The 19,877-nt window shown below is 41.2% G+C and overlaps 1 protein-coding gene across 2 annotated transcripts in view; it reads right to left on the minus strand.

The window, feature by feature from the left end:
* ST6GALNAC6 (ST6 N-acetylgalactosaminide alpha-2,6-sialyltransferase 6) overlaps positions 1 to 19,877 on the minus strand; it is a 79,838-nt gene that overhangs the window by 51,462 nt on the left and 8,499 nt on the right. The window contains exon 1 of one of the 2 annotated variants that reach the window (XM_089669009.1): positions 823 to 1,042. The exons of the other annotated variant lie outside the window; for it this stretch is intronic. Within the exon in view, the coding sequence (XP_089525135.1) occupies positions 823 to 864 (42 nt within the window). The 5' untranslated portion in view covers positions 865 to 1,042. Of the gene's footprint in view, positions 1 to 822; positions 1,043 to 19,877 lie in introns of those variants that run through there. 2 annotated transcript variants of the gene reach the window in all.

Raw genomic sequence — 19,877 nt, forward strand, 5'->3', positions numbered from 1 at the left:
CACATCAATGCCACATATCAGTGCCTATCAGTGCCCGTCTTAGCTGCCTTTCAGTGTCACCCAACAGTGCCAGTCAGTGCCACCTATCAGTGCTGCCAATCAGTGGCACCTATCAGTGCGCATCAGTGCCCCCTATCAGTGCCAGTCAGTGCTGCCTATCAGTGCCAGTCAGTGCTGCCTATCAGTGCCAGTCAGTGCCATATATCAGTGCTGCCTTTCAGTGCCCATCAGTAATGCCTGTCAATGCCCATCAGTGCCACCTACAAGTGACTCCTCATCAGTGCCCATCAGTGCCACCTATCAGTGTCCATCAGTGCATCTTATCAGTGGCCATCACTACAGCCTCATTAGCGCACATCAATGAAGGAGAAAAATCACTTATTTACAACATTTTATAACAAAAACCTAAGAAAAAACTTTTTTTTTTTCAAACTTTTCAGTGGTTTTTGGTTTGTTTATGAAAAAATAAAAAACCCAGAGGTGATTAAATACCACCGAAATAAAGCTCTATCTGTCACAAAAAAATGATAAAAATTTCATATGGGTACAGTGTTGCATGACCGCGCAGTTGTCATTCAAAGTGTGACAGCACTGAGAGCTGGAAATTGGCCTGAGCAGGAAGGGGGTACAAGTGCCCAGTAGGCTAGTGGTTAAAGGACAACTACCACAAAAAGATTAACATAAAAATAGTGCAGCGCTAAAGGTAGTGATAATAAGACAGATATAAGTCCACTAAAAGTCTTGGTCATAAGAACGTGTCCAGTGACAAATGAGGATTCAAAATTGGTGATCCGTGTGGAAACGGCTGAAAAACGCACTCACCAGAAGCAAGACACATAAACGCAGTGTGCATCTAGAGCTCATGGATCCTCAATCCAGAAGGGAATAAAGCTGGTCCAGTTACAGGAATGGTGGATCCCTCCTCTGTGGATGCAGCAACAGATCCTCCTCTCCCCAATTAGGTGTAGGATTCCAAGATCAGGATTCTGCAAGCAAAAGCTCCTCGGCTATTCTGTCTCCGGCTCTATAGTGTGCTCACAGTTATACCGCCCGTCATCACGTCCACACCGTCCACGCCCCTAGCTGCGTGCGCACTCCCTAAGTGTTTTCATCCTGTATTATCACATGATCTTGTTCATTGATTTTCGTAGCTAAATAAAACAGCTTAAAACAGCTTTGAAGTATTTAGTATTGCGTTTAAAGTAATGTGAGCCCTAAAACATATGCTTGTGTTGTATAAAAATATTTAATTGGCTGAAAAGCTTTTAATTTGTACAGAGTTTTGGAAATTGTGCTTTTTTGTAACAAGCATACTGAGTACCAAAATTTATATGAACCACGGAACACAGAAAGAATATCAGACTATCAGGTTGCACGTCCAAAGACTATAATATGTGGGATTCACATACTGTATAAACGAAAGAAAAATCTAAAATGCATTAATACCTTGTAATTCCTATATTCAGATGTTGCTCTATTCATTTTTAAATTCAATTGTTCAGTTTGTAGGTATTACAAAAAGTGCATTATACTAAATTATCAAAATTGCATCATACAAAAAATAAACCGAAAATAATTTACAATAATGTGATTTTCTCATGCACTGCAATGCCAATATAGACCAAAAGAGGAGCCATCTACTATTTAATGTTTTACAGCACATGTGCCCAGTAGTGGACAGTGGGAGACTGCAGAATGCTAGAAAATTAGAGAGGATGGGTGAGTTGGGATAGACTATTTGGTCAATAAAGCTTTTCATGGTGGTAGTTCAGTAACAAGGTGGGAGGAGGCACGTTTAAGCACATATCCAGGAACCTGGACTTTGGGGCTCCTGAGCTCTGCAAGGATGTAAATGTACAAGGATACCTTTAGGCCCTCCAAAGCTTTCAAATGAACAGAGGGTCTATTTCAAGACATCCAAGTCCTATACAATGGCAACAGGACCAAACATGTTGTGAGGAACCCCATGGGATTGCACGCAGGACCTCCTTTTCTCCACCCTTCCCTCTTTCCCTTAAGCTCTAACCATGGCCATTTTAGGTCAATATATTTATTTCTGGTCCTTGTCTTTTTATTTGTGTAGTACCCTGCACTAGCTAGGCTAAATTTTAGTTCTTGGCTTTGCTGTGCTCAGTGGAGTAGTGATCTGTTTCTAGGTCTGGCCAGGTTTCCCTAAGCTTGGTGGTCGATTTACTCCTGCCTATCTCTGGAAGAATATTGCAGAGAATAAAGTAGGAGGGTCAACCACTGCTGTTATGAATATGTATCTGCTCTAAACCAGTCCTTGGGAGGGGGCATCCAGAAGATGGTTGAGATAGAAGATACATTAGATAGGCTTGATAAGATTGTTCTTGTTCTGGGGCTGCTGCCCCTGGGATGCAGTCTGTGTACTGGAGAGCTGATGTTAGGCCTAAGCAGGTGCTTGACTAAGGGCCTGGAGGAATTTGGATTGAAAGATATCTGCTAGAGGGCCTCACCTATCGAAGGTGTAAACAGTATAGGAGTCAGGACTGTGAGGTCGTTGTGCCTCCTTCATTGTATAATATGCAACTCACAGTGTATATAATGCAGCGTTCAGGACTATGTATTGTATAGAGAATAGGGGTGAGGACTATGTAGTGTGAAGAGTGCGGTGATCAGGTGTGTGTGTATATATATATACTGTATATATATATATATATATATATATATACACACACAACATTGCATGTAAAGTGCAGCAGTTAAGATTATGTAATGCAAAACCGCGCATACTGTGTAGCCTACACTGTGCAGAGGGACGGGACTATGTGATTGCACAGCTTCCAGAGTGTATTGATCAAGAGTATGTGCTCCCTTGGTTGTTGGTCAATGTGCTCTTTTCATTAATGCTCACCATGCCACCATACATCCGTGATCAGCGTGGTCATTGCCCCCTTTACATTGGTAACTAGTATCTGTGCCCCAGCACAATGGTGTTTAATGCTTTCACCCCACTTGGTGTTTGTGCCTCCTTACATTGTCTATGCCCCTCTTACATTGGTGTTCAATATCAGTGACCTCTTACATTAATGGTCAGCTTCTTCCCCCTTATAGTGGTGGTCAGTGTCTGTGCCCCCCTGATGTTGGTGGTCAGTGTCTGTGCCACCTTACATTGCCTTTGGGGTTCAGTGTCTGTGCCACCTTACATTGCCATTGGTGGTCAGTGTCTGTTCCCCCCTTATGTTGGTGGCCAGTGTCTGTTCCCCCCTTATGTTGGTGGCCAGTGTCTGTGCCCCCCTTATGTTGCTGGTCAGTGTCTGTGCCCCCTTATGTTGGTAGTCAGTGTCTGTGCCCCCCTTATGTTGGTGGTCAGTGTCTGTGCCCCCCTTATGTTGGTGGTCAGTGTCTGTGCCCCCCTTATGTTGGTGGTCAGTGTCTGTGCCACCTTACATTGCCGTTGGTGGTCAGTGTCTGTGCCACCTTACATTGCTGTTGGTGGTCAGTGTCTGTGCCACCTTACATTGCCGTTGGTGGTCAGTGTCTGTGCCCCCTTATGTTGGTGGTCAGTGTCTGTGCCCCCTTATGTTGGTGGTCAGTGTCTGTGCCAACTTACATTGCCGTTGGTGGTCAGGGTCTGTGCCACCTTACATTGCTATTGGTGGTCAGTGTCTTTGCCACCTTACATTGCCATTGGTTGTCAGTGTCTGCGCCACCTTACATTGCCATTGGTTGTAAGTGTCTGTGCCCCCCTCACGTTGGTCATCCACAGTTTGTGTCATCAGCTAGCATTTAGCTAGTCAATCCATTGCACATTTGTAATAGGCATTACTCCCCCTGACTACATATGTACCCGGGGGCATTTCTCCCACTGGCTACCATTTTAATGGGGAACATTTTTCCATCGACCATCAATATAGTAGGAGGGATTCTTCCCACTGAATACCATTGCAACAGAAGACATCTTCCTTACAATAGCCACAACTGTAAGGAGGTAATCTTTATACCACTGACCACCAATGTAAGGGGCCATTGTTTTTTCTACTTGCCCCTTAAAAGTCTAACTTCAGTAAAACATTTTGTTTAGAAAGAGTGGCCCTCATTTTTTTTTAATGCAGACTGTGTCTACGCTGTCCTTCACTTCCCATGCCTGTGACACTGAGAGCTCTCCAACAGGAACAGAGAGATAAAAAAAAATGTATTATTTATTTTTTGAATTGTGGAAAAGGGTTAGAATCTTTGACAGCTTTTTATTGCTATTGCGTCTTGTCCCGGTGACACCGACTTCCCTAATTTCTTGATGAAAAATCTCCCCAATATAGTCACACACAAGGCTCCAACCCTTATCCATTCTATTAAAAGAAATCAATGTTTTGCTTGGTCGTAAAAGTAAACCTTAAACCATGGTTTGCAAAAGCACTGCATCAACACTTTCCATTTTTGAAATAAAATATTTCATCTTTTTTCTCTTCTTTTCTCTTCAGTGGTGTTTAATGCTTTCACCCCACTTGGTGTTTGTGCCTCCATACATTGGCGGTCACTGTCTATGCCCCCTTACATTGGTGTTCAATATCAGTGACCTCTTACATTAATGGTCAGCTTCTTGCCCCCTTATAGTGGTGGTCAGTGTCTGGTTCAGCATTGCTGAATTTTTGCAACCTCTTTGCAGCCACTTCCTGTCTTCTTGCTCTCCAGTGGTGGCTGTAGGGCATTTCTCAGTTTTCTGATAGTGACAACAGTTGACAATGTCTGTGTAAGGCGTTGTCTCTATCTGAAGTCTGCTGTGTGACAGGAGACAGGGACAGAGTGTCACTCCATAACAGGAAGTTCCTAACAAGGACCTTAATGGCAGGATTGCCAAGTATTTAAAATGATTGGCAATGCTTTCTGAAATTACAGTAAAGCTGATGGGAGATTTTATGATTGTGTTCACATATACTGTTAGTCAACCTGCGCCATATTTTTTTATTGACATCAAACATCTGTGTCATTTCCTAGGGTAATTGTTCCAGATCAAATCAATTATAACAGTAATGTAGATTGCACACTTTCCCATCACCATGTCTCTCCTCCCAAGGACTAAAATATAACCTCTATCCAACTTTATTAGTCTATTTACCTTACCACTAGGATTGGCACCATAACATCTCAAACAATCAGTTGTATAAAAGAGGGGTTTTTTTACATCTTAATAGGAAACCATAATTATTTTGAGTCCGTGTTACTCATGTTTTTAAACTCATTTTTCACAATTTGTTTTACTTTTTTAAATTATTTTCTTTTTCATTATGTAAAATCTTTATTTTACACGCAAACATTTAATACAAGGTGCAGCTTTGAAATGGATGCTTTGTGCGTTTGCTAGAGATAAAAAAAAAACCTTTTAATTTTAGGCTGTCACTCTGATCATAGCTGAGCAAAGAGTAGGGAGGGAGTAGGGATTAATCACTCACACAGTCATTCAATTGTGTGTTATCTGAGCTTCAGCTATTGAGCACTGTAAAAAGGCCTTTCCAGCAAAGCAACTAAAATGGCTTTAACCCCTACTGGATGACACTTTTTTCATTTGTTTGTTGCATTTTTCAATGAAGCTGATCTTTTCCAGCCACTCCTTGTTTACTCCAGCAATGGCTACATGCAGGGGCGGACTGACCATTTGGAAACTCAGGCACTGCCCAAGGGCCCGGGCTCAGTAGGGGGCCCCATGAGATGCCCCTGGTACCTTTTTCATAGGCTTTTTTTAGTTTGGGCAAGGACACAGGGGCCCCATGATCCCCTATTGCCTGGGGGCCCCATAAGTTGTCAGTCCGCCCCTGGCTGCATGGCATCCATCAAGTGGGGCTTCCTTATAGGGACTAAAGTGGACCCTGCCTGCGCAGTAAGCATTGCAGATTTTAGTGTTTAATGGTAGCAAATGTGACAGGGAGACTAGGCATTAGAGTGATTGTGAGAGACAGGGACAGAGTTGTCACCCTATAAGAGGAAGTGGGGAAGTTAATCCCCACTCCCTCCCCATCTCGACTTTCATGGCCAAATCACCAATCATTTTAATGAAAGCTGCAGATTTAAAAATATTAAAATTCTGTACTTTATTCTTTATACTTGGATAAGTAACATTTTCTAGGCAAATGTGTTTATTAGTTGTCATAGGGGATACAAAACTATATAACATACATAGGCAATTAAATGTCTGAATTAAGTGTATGAGAAACAACGTGACCATACAAATAATGTTGGGGATATCTTTGAGGTCATACATAGCGACACAAGCGAAGTATGCTATATAGTGCGGAACTGGTTAGTAATAGGAAAAGAGAGGAGCCCCCATTATACATTGAGCCTGAGGTCATGTTCAGACGTAGGAAAGATAAACTGAGATCAGGGGAGAGAAAAGAGGAAAGAAAGTGAAGGGCAGAGGAGAACTGGACACTCAACCTCTAAAGAGAAGAAAGGAAAGAGGGCATATAGGCCGGGTAAGGTCCATGTTATTCCCCAGCTGGCACACCATATCGGTCAGAGAAATCGGTTCTTGAAAATTAAGAAAATGCCTCACTTCCCAACCTCAGGGTGAAATAAAGTTTAACTCCAGGCAAACCACTAAATACACCAATGAAAATAATTTATGAGAAGTGTTTTACCTACCAAAGGATTTATGCATCTGTCCACCCACTGCTGAGATGTACTTGGTGCTGCCACTCAGCACAGTCCTGTCTAACACGAGAGGGGACCTGATCTTTCTTCACTGTAGTTTAACTTGCAGGTCTTCTCTCCACCTCCACCTCCACCCTGTGACTGCAGAATGAAAAGAGCAATGGCAGCTGTAGGCATCATCCCGGTATAAGCACTTCAACCTTGCAACATGCTGGGACATCTTGGGGGCTGAAGTGGTTAAAGGCTAAGTTTTGAATAGAAGAAAAATTGCCCAAGGGACTTTACGAGGAACACTAAGTTGTGAGTAAAAAATCACATTCTGTATTATTATGAGAAAAGGACGTTAAAATTACCGGCAGTGGAATGACAATTACCTATTTTACCCGCTGTATGTTCTTTCCAAGTTATATGGTATGGACTGAATTGGTGATACCATTCCAGTTACCATATCTACAAGCTTTGTTTTCTCCTGAAGAAGTGAACGTTGCTTCACGAAACGCAGCGAGATACTGAACAGAGAGCTTGTGCTATGAGATACTGTGCAGAGAACGTGTGCTATGTAATTTATGGATCCTGTAGATCTAGCTTCCTTACATGTTTACATTTCATAAAATTAGTATTTGATGCCTATTGATTTTTTAATTTAATATGCTCTTTTTCTCATAAGAATTATAAAGAATATGTTTTTTTTACTTACAACATCCTCACTCGGCACAGCCTCTTATCCTTTATTGTTAAAGTGTTCCTAAACCCAGGACCCTGCATTCACTATATCTTATCTCCTACAGTACACACAACATGGAAATGCAATTATTTTAGTAAATAGAAACTGCTAAATAACTTTTCTCATCAGCACTTAAAGCAGTCTTGTGGCTTCTATCAGTGTCCAGCAGAGCACTGGTTAAAGCTTGTAGAAGGAGTTTTCATTTTGCTCTAGGAGGATGCAGGACCCCTGAACTCTGTCTGGACAGTGCTGATTGGCCGTGTGCTGATCACATGCACTCTCCCAAGAAAAAAAACCCCAAGCCTCTCTAACAATACACATCAAACTGAGCAAGTGCAAAGTGTCTCCACAGGATATGTCTTATCAGGGGAAGAAGGTGAGGATCAGAGAAGACAGGATCAAACAGTAACCCCTTAGGTTCCACAGTGGGTATAACAAGCATGCTTTATTGCATATACAGATGGATTTTACTAGGGATGCACCGAAATTTTAATGGCTGAAACGTTTCGTCTGAAAACACCCCTATAGGCCTTTGGCCAATAAGAAAATGAGCACCGATACAGGTCCGGAAAATAATGCCACCCATTGGACACTGGGCATAGAGATCAGTGAAGGAAAGATGGCCTCCACTCACCTCTATGCCCTTGGAGGACCGGAGCGACGTCACTTCTGGTTCTGATGCCTTGTAAACAAGGCCATTTTTTTAAAGCACTAGATCAATGCTTTTTTGTAGAGGAGAGATGTGGGGTCTTATTAACGCCGTATCTCTCCATAAGAAGGACCTGTCACTGCTTCTTTCTATCACAAGGGATGTTTGCATTGTTTGTGATAGGAATAAAAGTGATTAAAAAAAAAAAATTAAACATTTTAAAGGGACAGCGTAAAATAAACAAATTAATTAAATAATTAAAAAATGTTTAAGGTGTCCCCCCCCTCCCCCCCCTGCTCACGTGTAGTGGTGAATGCATACGTAGGCCTACATATGTAAACAGTGTTCAAACCACACGTGAGGTATCGCCGCGAACATCAGAGCGAGAACAATAATTCTCGCACTAGACCTCCTCTGTAACTTTAAACTGGTAACCTGTAGACATTTTTGAAGCGTCACCCATGGAGATTTTTAAGTACCGCAGTTTGAAGCCATTCCACGAGCATGCGCAATTTTAAAGCATGACATGTTGGGTATCTATTTACTCGCCATAACATCATTTTTTATATTTTACCAAAAATTGGGGTATATATTGGGGGGGGGTCTGGTTTTTAAATCTTTAAAGTGTATATTTTTTTTAAAAAAATTGCATTTGAAAAATATATTAATTTTTAAAAATAGTCCATTTAGGTTTTCGGCCAAGTGCATCCTGAATTTTTGGTTTCTGCACCAGAATTTTCATTTTGGTGCACCACTAAATTTTACCATTGTGGGTTTAGTAACACTTTAAAGGCTATGTTCACAAAAAAAAAAATAAAAAAATGCACATTTTTTTGCAGGTAAAAAAAAAAAGCATTTATTTATTTTTCTAAAGAGCCTGTGAAGCAGATCGCAGGTGAAATGCCTGTACCTCCAATACGGGCAGACCACTACTGAAGTCCAGGAAGATCAACAAATTGCACTCGCAGTTCATTGAAAACTGCAAGCTGTCTGGCGCAATGGTGGTTGTAGTTCATTCATTCAGGGAACTCTGTGAATGAATGACTGCTGTATGGTAGGAGCCGCACATGACTATGCTGGTTTTGATTTGTGACAACAGGTGCAGGGAGACATATGGGTGTAACATGTTACTAAAGGTGAACTTATCCTTTAAATGTTGCCTTTTTAACAGTGCTCCTCCTCACTGAACTGTCATTTGCCCATACGCATACGTCCTCTGGTTGAAGTGGTTCTATCGGGATGATACCTGCAGCTACAAGCATCATTCCAGTATTTTTGTTTTCAGCCATATCTCTCCGGGCTCTCTCGTGTGATCGGGGAGCCAGGTATTGAAGTGGGCAGTTGCACCGGCTTACCATAGAGGTTTCCGGAGACCAGATTGTCTCCAGTCACCTCTATGGTGTTAGGAATTGGAAGCAGCAGATATTATGTCACTCCCAGTTCCAGTCTTTTGTATACGAGCTATTACTAGCTTGTACAAGCATTGGATCAGACCGATCTTGGTCTGATCTGATGCTGTTAAGGGCAGAGGAGACAACTGGGGTCTTTTATATCTTACAAAAATAATGGATATCATACTGTATTGTGCTTTTGTGCATTAAATTTCCCAACAAAATTTCCATATAAGGAAATGACGGGCGGGCGGCGGCTCTAGTTCTGGGAGGACGTCGTATAACGTCCTCCCACTCTAACTGCGCATGTGCGACAATCGGTGGTGCACTATGTCCATAGGATCACCAATCACAGTACAGAGCCGATGACACAGGCTCTGTCATGTGATCAGCTGTGTCCAATCACAGCTCATCGCATGTAAACCGGAAGTGCCGGTTATCGTCAGTCCTCTCCTCATGCTGACAGATTGTGAGCAGAGGAGAGCCGGTAAGTGGCATTTCTCATTGGGAACATCTACACTGATCATCAGTGCCCTGATGATCAGTGTAGCCCCATCAATGCCACCTGTCAGTGCCCATCAATGCCACATATCAGTGCCTACCAGAGCTGCCTTTCAGTGCCAACTATCAGTGCCAGTCAGTGCCGCCTAACAGTTCCCATCAGTGCCAAATATGAGTGCTGCCTTTCAGTGCCCATCAATGATGCCTGTCATTGCTGCTTATCAGTACCCATCACTGCAGCCTCATTAGCACACATCAGTGAAGGAGGAAAATTACTTCTTTACAAAATGTTATAACAGAAACTAAGAAAAAACTTTTTTTTCAACATTTTCAGTCTTTTTTTAGTTTGTTTAATGAAAAATTAAAAACCCAGTGGTGATTAAATACCACCAAAATAAAGCTCTATATGTCTATATATAAAAAAAAAAAAAGATAAAAATTTTATATGGGTACAGTGTTGTATGACCGCGCAATTGTCATTTAACCTCTTGCCGTCCGCCTGCTGTTTATAAACGGCAGGGCGGTGGCAGTCCAGGGTCGGGTTGCCGTTCATAAACGGCACCCGCCTTTTCTAGCTGTGCGCGCTCCCTGGGAGCGCGCGCCACCGCGATCCGGTGCCCGCTGTGTCCTCCGGACACAGTGAAACACCGATCGTCGGACGGGACCTCTGTACGAGGTCCCGATCATGTGATCACTGATTGGCGAATCAGTGATCACATGCAAAGTAGTAAGCAAGATGTCACTTGTGACATCATTGCTTACTCTGTGTGAAATCTGTGAATGATCACAGAGGTCACATGGTACAAGGCTATTCACAACAGCCTTGTACCATGAGCTGTGACCACTCACAGCTCACTCAGTAATTCTCAATGACTGCAAGAATGCAGACAGAGAGAAAGAGAAATGATTGCTTTTACATCCTATATGGGTATAAAAGCAATCAGTGTAAAAAAAAAAAAAAAAAAAAAAATTTCTTCATCACCCCCCACAAGTAGTACAGTGTCACCATGGTGACACTGTACTGCTAGGGTGACAGTATGTAAAAAAAAAATAAAAAATAATATAAAAAAAATAAAATAAAATGTAAAAAAAAATGTTTAAAAATTATAATTTTTGGTTATAAACTAATTTGGATTTTTTTTTTTTACTAAAAATTAACGGAATAAATTTTGGCCAAGATTTATGATGAAATATTATTTATTTGCAAAAGTTTATTAAAAAAAAACACTTTTTTTCAAAATTTTTGGACTTTTTCATTTACATAGTAAAAAAAATAAAAATCCCAGCGGTGAATAAATACCACCAAAATAAAGCTTTATCTGTCTCAAAAAAATGGTAAAAAATTCATATGGGTACAGTATTGCATGACCGCGCAATTGTCATTCAAAGTGTGATAGCGCTGAAAGCTAAAAATTGCCCTGGACAGGAAGGGGTAAAAGTGTCCGGACAGGAAGTGGTTAATGTGCGACAGCGCTGAAAGCTGAAAATTGGCCTGGGCTGAAAGGGGGTAAAAGTGCCCGGTAGGCAAGTGGTTAAAAAATTGCAACACTCACCATTTTATTCCATATATAATGTTTTGGGGTTCTAAGCCAGTTTCTAGCAAAAAAAAAAAAGATGATGATTTGTAAGCAAGTGTTTAATGTTTTGCATTGGTACATGCTCCCCTAGCAATGCTCAGCTCCCTATGCATTTTGCTTGACTAACTTTCTATTAGCCTTAAAAATGGGCAAGATTTGTCCCCCATAAACTTCAATGGGGCTTGGGGAACATTCTCCATTTCCAAGCTCTTTATTTTTTTTTTTTACTGTTCGGCAAACTTTCCTTAACCACTTCCTGTCCGGACACTTTTACCCCCTTGCTGTCCAGGGCAATATTCAGCTTTCAGCGCTATGACACTTTGAATGACAATTGCGCGATCATGCAACACTGTACCCATATGAATTTTTTACAATTTTTTTGAGACAGATAAAGCTTTATTTTGGTGGTATTTATTCACCACTGGGATTTGTATTTTTTTTGCTATGTAAATGAAATGTCCAAAAATTTAGAAAAAAGTGTTTTTCTTATAAACTTTTGCAAATAAATAATATTTCATCATAAATCTTGGCCAAAATGTATTCCGTTATCTTTTTTTAGTAAAAAACAAAATAAGCCAAATTAGTTTATAACCAAAATTATCATTTTTAAAAATTTTTTTTTTTTTACATTTTTATTTAATTTTTTTATATTATTCGTTTTATTTCTTTTTTTTTTTTTTTTTTTTACATACTGTCACCCTAGCAGTACAGTGTCACCATGTGGGAGGTGATGATTTTTTTTTTTTTTTTACACTGATTGCTTTTATACCCACATAGGATGTAAAAGCAATCATTTCTCTTTCTCTCTGGCTGCATTCTTGCAGCCATTGAGAAGTACTGAGTGAGCTGTGATTGGTCACAGCTTGTCACATGGTACAAGGCTGTTGTGAATAGCCTTGTACCATGTGACCTCTGTGATCATTCACAGATTTCACACGTAGTAAGCAATGATGTCACAAGTGACATCTTGCTTACTACTTTGCATGTGATCACTGATTGGCCAATCGGTGATCACATGATCGGGACCTCGTACAGGGGTCCCGTCCGACGATCAGTGTTTCACTGTGTCTGGAGGACACAGCGGGCACCGGATTGTGGTGCTGCACGCTCCCAGGGAGCGCGCACAAGCAGGGTGCGGGGAGGCCGTTTATAAACGGCCACCCGACCCTGCAGTGCCACCGTCCGGCCGTTTATATACAACAGCTGGACGGGAGGTGGTTAAACCAAATCCAGGCACATTTTGCTCATCTATACTTGTCAGTAAAGACATTACAAACTCAAGAACGTAGTTACATAGACTGAAAAAAAAGACACAAACCCATCTAGTTCAAATGTATACTGTTTGCATTTAAAAAAAAAAAAATTCAGGTATATATTAAGGCAGTGACATACCCTAGTGATTCGTTGCAATATATTAACGTGCAATAAAACGTGTTAACATGCATTATGTTATGACAGCCCATTCATTATTAACCAACACACCACAATGCATAGGACGCATTTTTGCAATGTAGCACTGTGGTGCGTTTTGTGTTGCAGTCTAGTGTAGCGTGTGTTGGGGTGCCGTTCACAATAAATGCAACGCGCCACACATAAAGAAGGTGCGTTGCTATGCATTGCATCCTCAGTAAGCAGTGAACACATTTATTGATCCATTCAGAAAACAGTGAAGGTGCTTTCTGTTTAATGACTGGATCAATACATGCTTTCACTGTTGTATGAAGATGCTGTTACTGTTTATTATTTTTGGTATCCTCCATTGCAATTTGTAAACTGCAGCCATTGTTATTCAGATCCGGGTCTTCAAGTGCATGGTATCCCCTGAAGAATTTCTTTTCCTGGTACAGGATGTACAGTAATGGTATATGCTACCATCTTTACTATGTTGGGGAGGATTTGTTGGTTATATGTATGGTTTTAACTGATTTTATGGGTTAGGTTGCTAAATGTATTGGTGGTGTGGGTAATTTTTTTTTTGATTGTTCTTGTACTGGTACATGCAAACAGTGGTAAATAACAAATCTTCTCCTTCGCCCCGCAGATCAATAGACAGCTCAGCATCTCATGGAAAAACATTATCCCCCAGACCTCTAGGCCATATGACCACAGCAAAGCTTTAATCAGTTCCACAGCTTAAGTCTCTGACCTGCATGCTTATATAACATCAAAAATAAATACTCCGACAGACCAGAATTTCATTCCACGACTAAATATTCTGTTTTACAAACCCAGTTTAAAGAGAACTAGTCAAGACCTTAACTGCACAATGTATTGAGCAGCATCACAACATGTCCGCAACACATATATTCACCATCCTTTTTGCATTTTAGATTGCAACCCAGTCTGTAATCTTAGCTATAATTAATGGTAGCCTATGCTATTTGTTTGGGGATAGAATAGTGTTTTGATATGAAGGAGGCACACTGGAACCGTGAGTAAACTAATGGCTGTGTTTGGAAGTATCCCAAATATAGGTATGGGCTTACTGGGAGCTTTCTAGTCATACAGGAACCTCTGAAGGGGTTGATGTAAAAAATGCAAAAGGGGTAAATTATTAAATGTGCCAATTACTGGTAAGTACCCATAATAGATTTTATTAGTTGTAGCAGGCAACAGTGGCTAAATGGTTAGCACCTCTGCCTAGAAGCACTAGGGTTGTTGGTTCAAATACCAACCACATCACTATCTGTCTGGAATATTCATGTTCTCCCTGTGCCTACTTCGGTTTCCTCCCACACCCCAAAGACATGCTGGTAGGTTAAAAGAAAATTAAACTGAGCACCTTCCCTTAACAAACCTTCAACAGAAATTAAATAAATTAAACCTTAACCTAATCCCAAAATTTTGAAAAAAATTGTCATAATATGTGTTAGCTGCCTCCCTGTAAATACACTCCAAAATGCAATAAGATACAAAAAAGGTCTGGCGCATATACATACCAAAAAGTGCTATATACCAATAACACAAACATAATCAATAAATGAAAGTCCCACACCATATAGTGTGCAAACAAATTATCCTGGTGCTTCAAATAAATCTTCATGCAACCTTTCTATATGCTCCACCACCTTCTGCCACTAATAATGCACTCAGTGACCATCCATGACCCCTTAATTACAAGGAGGTCATATTCACTTGTTTACCCAGTGTTTTAAATTCCAGTGGGTTTCCCATCTGTATTTCCAGATATCATCCCAATATGGCCATATCCCTCAGCAGCAAATCATCATATACCAAAGGAGATATATCTCATAGTGTAGTAGTTTTATTAAAATAAGGCAATATAAAAACAGGTATGCACTCACATGATCCAGTGCCCAATATCTCGACACTAATACACTCAGCCGTAATATGTCACCGCCGCTGTGCACTGTAGAGCCAACATGCGTTCCAGTCACCGGAACCGGAAGTGACGTCAATCCATAGACCCAGAAGTGACAGATGTGTTGCTCTGCCTCTACATGTTTCGCCAAACTGGTGTCCTCAGGAAGCTTCACTCCACCGTTTTCCCAGGGCCTTATATACTCTGCCTTAAGCCCCAATTGGCTATTACTGGTCAGACCATCACAAAATGGCTGCAGCCAATATTTAAACTGCTTTAATAAACATGCTGGTAGGTTACATAGTTAGTCTGACAAAAACAAAAAAAAAAAGACCATTTAGTTCAAACATTAAAAAAAAATAAAAAAAAGTTATAATCCTATACCCACAGTTGATCTAGAGGAAGGAAAAAAACCCCAACAAAGCATGATCCAATTTGCTCCTGCAGGGAAAAAATTCCTTCCTGATCCCCTGAGAGGCAATCGGATATTCCCTGGATCAACTTTACCTATAAATGTTAGTATCCAGTTATATTCTGTGTATCCAAGAAACAATCCAGGACTTTTTTAAAGCTATCCACTGAGCTGGCCAGAACCTACTCTTGAGGGAGTTTATTCCACATTTTCACAGCTCTCACTGTTAATTGGTTAATTGGCTCCTGTCTAAATTGGCCCTAGTATTTGTATGTATGAATGTGCATTAGGGACCTTTTAGATAGTGCTATCAATTTAGGTAGCTTTACATATATAGTACATTCACATCAGTCCCTGCCCTCGTGGAGCTTACAATCTAAGTACCTGTAATGAACAAAATCACCCAACACATTTTGGGAATTATATAGTTAGTCAGGTTTAAAGGCATAAGTCCATCTACTTCAACCATAGAAAAATATAAATAATTAGGAAACCTCTATTTACAGAATCCTATACCCACAGATGATCCAGAGGATGGCAAAACACCCTATAAAGCATGATCCAATTTGCTCCAGTGGGGGAAAAAATACTTTCCTTAACACCCAGCAGGTGATGGGATATTCCCCGAATCAACAATCTTCTTTCATCAGAGTTAGAAAATCATCTGGACTGTGGTAGAAGATAAAAGCTATAAAGTATTCTGGTAGAGGATGTTTATAACATCTGTTCTGGATATTTACCGGCTGATTGGCACTTTCATCATGTAGCACCCTCCTAGTTAGTTAGGGAGAGCTAGCTGATTATTTTTTAGATAAAGGGCTGAGTAGCAGTCTGGGTTATAGTCAGAGGTTCTGCAGATCAGCTCTCTGATACCTTGCCATGATCTAGGGACTTGGAGAAATCTCTAGAACGCAGTGGGTGGGGTTGAGGAGGTTCTGTTCTGCACTCATAAGGGATCCTGATGAATCCTCAAGCAGGAAGCTTGGCATGGAGTCAGGACAGTCCTTAAGAGTGGCAGAGCCCACTCAGAAGCAGGAGAGTTTAGGTGGAAGAGTATGAGAGCAGAAGCTGGAGTGTAGAGGAGTCCCAGTAGGACAAAGGGAAAGCTGAACCTCACCAGCCCCCTGAATGAGTACCATCTGTAGAGCTGAGGAAGGAGCCAGCCCAGCAGAAGGCCTGAAAGCAGCTACCAACCTGCAGCTTGTAGACGAGAGATAGTGAGTACTTCTACACCCCTTGGTCTAGAGTAGGGGTAAGGCATTTGAGTGGGAAACCTAACTAACCCCAGCTGGACTGTGCTTTAAATTTGCAGACTCTAGATCCCCTTGTCCAGGGATTCATCCAGACAGCTGGATAGAGGAGACCTATCTGGGGTTTGAGGTGATAAACCAGGAGTGGACAGAGAGCTCTCCAAGAAGAAAAAACCCTGGACTCCTAAGGGGGTAGTGCTACAATCATTTCATACATCTTGTCTCCGGGGACTGGATGTGAAGGGAAATTCCCCCCAATGAGCATACAGACAGCAGAAAAAAAAAAAAAACCTTACACAGGTTCTGAATTTTCCCTAATTAATCAAGATTTTAAAAAATCTTTGGCTGGAATTAAAGAAGTACCACTATATGATATAAACGGTTATTAACCACTTTCTGCCTGGCCTATAGTAATATGACGGCCGGACAAACCTCTCGTCCCTCTGGGAGGGTGTCATATGACGTATTTCCTGGGTCGTGCAGTGCGCATGCCTGCAGAGCCGCACTGTGGTGAGATCTGTCACTGGCTGTGTACCTTGGACACGGCCGATGACAGATCTGTGTGCAGGCCCCATTGCCAGTACCATGTGACCTGCTGTGACCAATCACAGCAGGTCACATGACAGTTGCATACAATGGATGGCTTCCTTTCATGCCATCCATTGTATACAAGTGTGTCTAGCTGTGAATGGTCTTAGTGATCACATGCACAGGCTGGGCCAGTCACAGCCCATCTGTGTCATGGTATTAGCCGATTTCATTCAGTTAAATGCTGCTTATAGCAAAGAAATTCTTTGCTATAATCAATCAAATTGTGTAAAAAAAAGGAAAAAAATACTGATCTCTTCCCCAGTACAATAGTACAATGTTACTATGGCAACATTATACTACTTTGGTCATAGTGTAATATGATAAAAAAAATTAAAAAATGTTATTTAAAAATTATCAATTTTTTTTTTGTACTGTCACCAGTCAGTGTCAGTGACAATATGTAAAAAAAAAAATTATGAAAATATTTTTTTTTTTAATTTCTCCATTTTCCAAAAAAAGTATGACAAAAAAATTACAACTTCAAAAAACTCAACGTGCCTCTTATGAAATACGTCGGACTGTCTACTTTGCAAAAAGGGGTCATTTGGGGGATATCTGTACTGTTCTGACATTTTTGGGCCTCAAGAACTTAGATTGGCCGTCAGTACTTCAGGATTGATCAATTTTCCTACAGACTAAATAATAAACACTGATTTGGGTTATTTTCACCAAAGAAATGTAGCAGAATACATCTCGGCCTAAATTTATAAAAACAATTATTTATTTGCAAACTTTTATAACAGAAACAAAGAAACGTGTTTTTTTTTTTTTTTTTTTTTTTTTTTTTTTGGTCTTTTTTTTGTTAATTTAGCAAAAAATAAAAACCCCAGTGGTGATTAATTCCACCAAAAGAAAGCTCTAGTTGTGTGAACAAAATGATAAAATGTTAGTTTGAGTATAGTGTTGTATGACCGCGCAATTGTCATTCAAAGTGTGAGAGCGCTGAAACCTGAAAATTTGGCCTGGGCAGTAAGGGGGTAAAAGTGCCCACTATTGAAATGGTTAAACCTGCCAGGGGACCAAGTGCATAGAGCACCCATTTTGCTGGGTTGGTGTGGGTAACAGTTTTCCCCATCTGGGGGCTGATTGACAGTGCTCGTCTGTTTAGCACACTCTGAAGATGAGCGCCACCATTTAGCACAGCAGGGGACAGGATCAGTTCCATTCATTACACAACAACTAGCAAAAAAAGACCATTCAGTGCTGTCAGGGCTGTGTGACTTATTTTGCTGTTGCTGTGGATGCCTACAAGCAGACAAAAGATAGACTACACAGCCATGGAGCACTAAATGATCTTTTACTTTTGTGAATAGTCAGGGCTGTGTAAGTTACCTGAGGCTGCTAGTAGATGCAGCGCCCTGCCGAAAATTTAGGCTCAAATTTATTTATCCATTTATTTTTGCTTCATTGTACTCAGTGGAGTGGTGATCTGTATCTAGGTCTGGTCAAGGTTTCCTAGGCAGGGTGATTGTTCCTGCTTGTTTCTGAAGGGAGTTTCCAGAAAAGAGAGAAGGGAGGGCAATCATTATTTACAATTATGTATATTTTTCAGACCTTGTCCAATCTCTGGGAGGGGGCAGCCAGAAGGTGGCTGAGGACCACAACAGCTGCTGGGCTGAGGGCCTACAGAAGAGTTGCTAAAGGGTTTCTGCTGGAGGGCATCACCTGGGATTCTGATCTGGAGAAGGGTCTTTGTTTTTCTTTTCTTGTCTCCCTCACTGAAATGAGTCAAATAGAAGCTGGGTAGCATACAGCTGTCCAAAGATATTGTGAGTAAAATTTTGCTTGTGATTTCATGTGATATAAGGAGTCAAGTGCCAGGGGTTGCTATATGGACAGGTTCTGCTCTTATAGAGATCTAGAGTTACTGGCCATTCCCTACTATCTCCAGTCAAAGGCTATTGATTCAGGATTTGTGGTAAGAAGTTGTCGTCCTGTTGATTTCTGATATCATTTGGACTGAATGCCTTAAACCTCCCCCCCCGTTCAAGTTTTTTGCAATAAAATGCACAAAAAGCCACCCCTTAGCCTGAGCCTGTGTTGCCTGTGGCAGTCAGCCTCTCCATTAGCAAAGGAGACCTGGGCATATTCTTAGCTGCCCCTCCAGAGATGAATGCTACATAAACATACACTGTGCCAGCAGCAGATCACAAAGCCCTGACAGTGTTGACTGTTTATTCAAAAAAGTAAAATTTTATTCAGCAATGTGGGACTGTGTGCAGGGCCATGCTGGATGCTTACAATGCAGACCTAGAGCCTCGGCTCAGAGCTGCAGAGCCTTCCAAGGCAGTACAGACCAGAATCTGTGTCCAGAGAGGTCCTGTAAGTGGTGAGGGTGCTGGAGAGCTTCATAGCCACTGGGAGAGAACAGAGCTGTATGGTGCAGAAGCTGCTGATCAGAGCCATACAGACCATGGGCAAAGGAGTGCCAGTCCGCATACTGCTCAACACAGAAGAACCTGTAACTATACTAACCCTGTGGAATTACAAGCCCCGCAGACGTTCCATTATAACAAGTTTATGGTATGACATCCATTTTGTGGTTAGAGTGTAACTCCCCCATAGGAATGCCCACAAACTGGTCTCAAGTATGGGGTGGAGCTACAGCCAGAACAGCTAATAAGGCTACATTTGCACTGTGCAGTGACTGCCATTTTTCTGCACTGGACTAATACCAGTCAACATAGAAAGTAACTGTTTTCTATGTTCCTAGTTCACACTGCAACATTGCCTTCATGTGGGTTACAGTACATTGTGGAAAAATGCAATCATGATGCATTTTTCTGTAGTGCACCAGAGATCCCCTGATGTCAGCACCAGTAAGAGCACCATAGCTCTGCTGTGGTAGACA

The sequence above is a fragment of the Staurois parvus genome, unplaced genomic scaffold (assembly GCF_062004578.1).
Source record: "Staurois parvus isolate SC_StPar_1 unplaced genomic scaffold, SC_StPar_1.0 ptg000068l, whole genome shotgun sequence".
In the NCBI taxonomy this organism is placed as follows: domain Eukaryota; kingdom Metazoa; phylum Chordata; class Amphibia; order Anura; family Ranidae; genus Staurois; species Staurois parvus.